General features: G+C 55.9%; 1 protein-coding gene across 1 annotated transcript; it reads left to right on the forward strand.

The window, feature by feature from the left end:
• The first annotated feature begins 312 nt into the window (after positions 1-312).
• IQCC (IQ motif containing C) lies at positions 313-2522 on the forward strand. Its single transcript, XM_009332216.1, has 4 exons — positions 313-390; positions 469-808; positions 1023-1141; positions 1611-2522. The coding sequence occupies exons 1-4, from the start codon at positions 313-315 to the stop codon at positions 1650-1652; spliced, it is 579 nt and encodes a 192-aa protein (XP_009330491.1). The 3' UTR covers positions 1653-2522.
• The last annotated feature ends 7 nt before the right edge of the window (positions 2523-2529 follow it).

Consider the following 2529-nt stretch of genomic DNA (forward strand, 5'->3'; position numbering starts at 1 on the left):
GCAGACGGTACTTTTGCAGCGTAGTCCCAGGAACCTGTAACCCTACCAAACTAGAAACGATCATTACGGAGCCGGGGCCTGTGCCCCTCAGTCCCCGACCTGTGCCCCTCAGTCCCCGACTGAGGGTTTCTTCCTCCGGGTGGAGCTCGGCCTCAAGTCGAACGCCCAACCTGCGCGGGTGACTCCTGCGGGTCTCGTCCCCGGGCACCCACCTCAGCCGGTCGTACTGAACGGTCGGACCCTGCAGCGGCTGAGCGCCGCTCTCTCATGTTTTTACCACTTCTGGAAGGAAAAGCCTTTAAGAAGTTGGCCATGGTTCAAACCAGAGGACGTCAGTGTCGTGGCAGGAGTGCTGCTAACGGCAGGTCTCTGGCTGGGACGGAGCCTCTGGCCCGCTTCGGAGCCACCTTTCAGATCTTTATATTTTCTTTTCCTTATATTTCGATCTCTCACACGTTGCCCCTTTAGAAGCCAACACAGGGGAAGCGTTCAGGTCCGCGGCAGGCTGTACTGAGTGACGAGGCCAGCGCAGAAAAACCTCAGGAGGAGCTGGACGCCTCTGAACCAGAACGGGACTGGGGCTGCAGCCGTGTGAAACCTACAGCCCAGCCGCAGAGCGAGAAAGAACTGAGCTCCGCGGGTGAAGGTGACGTAGTGAGCCCCCCAAATCTCGGGGCTGATGCCGATAAAAGCACTGGAGAGGGGTGCAGCGCCCCAGCAGAGAGCGAGGATTGGCAGAACGACAGCAGCGGATCCTCTGTGTGGGACGGCGCTATGCTGGAGGCAGATTCCCCTGAAGCCTGTCTGGGTAAGGGCCGGGAGCCGGCGCGCAGCGTGCGCTCTCCTGCGTGGTCTGGGGGACCTGGTGGTGAGTGCGGGGGGCCCAGTAGGTCCTTGGAGAACCAAAGCCTTGAGAATATCCTGGAGAGCGTAGAGATACACTGTCTCTCAGTGCAGGAGAGACAGTAGGTGCAGTCTGAATCTTTGTTCCAACAATAGGTTATTCTTCCGTTTCTTTGTAGAAATTCCACTTGAGGACATAAAGGAGCTTCCTCGAACTCGGTCCGGTCTCCAGTCCTACAGAAATCACTTGATCATGGAGTTGCTGTGGTTGCAACAAGCTATTGTCAGCCGTAAAAACGTAAGGGCCTGACCCTGCCTCTTCCAAAACGGTGGGTCAGAGCAGCACCTGTCCGCAGCCAGAGCGGTGCCGTCTGTGGTGGGACTGGGGTTGACCGGTGACGGTTCAGTTACCCAGGGATTGGACTGGATTCTGGCAGTGCCCTTTTTCTTCCTTCTCTGGGGGGGGGTGGGGGGAAGGAATGATGAAGGAAAACAGGAGCTGTTTAGATCTGGTTACAAGCTTTGCTCCTGGCCTGCTACAGGGACATCGCTGCTTTGGTGACTGTCCTGTCTGTACGATGCAGCGGTCTGTGCCTGAGGCGCGGGCTGGCTCAGGGAGCCGCCATTTGCACTGCTTGAAAGGTGAGGCCCGTGCGTCTTCTGGCCGAGGGCAATGATTTTGCTGGCTAATCTGCAAGGGTGGGTGCTTTCCTGCGTGGAGGTGTCTGGGATTTAATCGTTAATGCTTGGTTTTCTTTCTCTTGCAGTACTTGATGCTGAAACAGAGGCTGGGGAGTCCTGACCCGTAGGATGGCATAAACGTGGGGCACTTGTATCGGTGTGGAGAAGCAGCGGAGCTGCAGCACCGCAGTCGTGACATGACCTCACGGACAGCAGCAGCTTAGGGGAACTCCAGCTCTGCGGGTTGATGTTTTCCACTTCAGATGAATGTGGCAAGAAAGCCTTTTGCTTCTTTCAAACGTGAATATTTGGTCAAAGCAGGGATTAAATGTCACTGTGAATCCAGGGGGGTTGCTGTGTGTCCTGGAGGGAGTGCCAGTGAGGCCTCCTTCCACAAGAACCCTGTTTCTGTTGGCTGAGCTGGACGGTCCTAGGGGAAGATCGAGGCTGGGAAGACTGTCACTTACAGAAGGCGCTTTCTGACCAGCTGATTGCTTGTGGTGGAACTAAAATGCCTGAAGGCAGCAGGTGCTTTGAACCTGCAGGAACAAGCTCTTCTCCGCTGAACTGCGCATGACCCGTATCGGTATCTGAGCTGTGTATTTGGGATGGCTCTGCACATCACAGCCCTGCAATATCTGGGATCTCCAAGCGCTCGTGGTAGGCTGTGGGGAACACCTAGTCGAAGTACTAAGTTAGGAGGGGAGTTTCCTAACTTTCCTGTGCAGTTGGTGGGGAGCGATGGCACATCAAACCTGACCTTCAGGAGGTGAGGCTTGGTTCCCGATTTGCACGTCTCTGGCCGTGGTCATGTCTCTCTGGGTGGCAGAGTCACCTGGACTGGTGCTTGAGGGAGCAAGTAAGGCCTTATGGGGTTTGGTGCTTTGTCTATATGCTGCTCTAGTTCAGGGGCATTCAAGGTCCCTCAGAAAGGGACTTTCCACATGGTGCTGTGATTCCCTGCTGTGCCCCCCAAGTCTTCTGTGTAAACACTCTGCATTCCTG

Source organism: Pygoscelis adeliae, unplaced genomic scaffold, assembly GCF_000699105.1.
Source record: "Pygoscelis adeliae isolate BGI_AS28 unplaced genomic scaffold, ASM69910v1 Scaffold359, whole genome shotgun sequence".
NCBI classification, from domain to species: Eukaryota; Metazoa; Chordata; class Aves; order Sphenisciformes; family Spheniscidae; genus Pygoscelis; species Pygoscelis adeliae.

Bases quoted from the DNA above. Each gene is read 5' to 3' on its own strand.
- IQCC (XM_009332216.1), top strand. From the start codon at position 313: ATGGTTCAAACCAGAGGACGTCAGTGTCGTGGCAGGAGTGCTGCTAAC. The intron at 809-1,022 runs GTAAGGGCCGGG...GTTTCTTTGTAG, and splicing joins TTCCCCTGAAGCCTGTCTGG to AAATTCCACTTGAGGACATA. The intron at 1,142-1,610 runs GTAAGGGCCTGA...TTTCTCTTGCAG, and splicing joins CTATTGTCAGCCGTAAAAAC to TACTTGATGCTGAAACAGAG.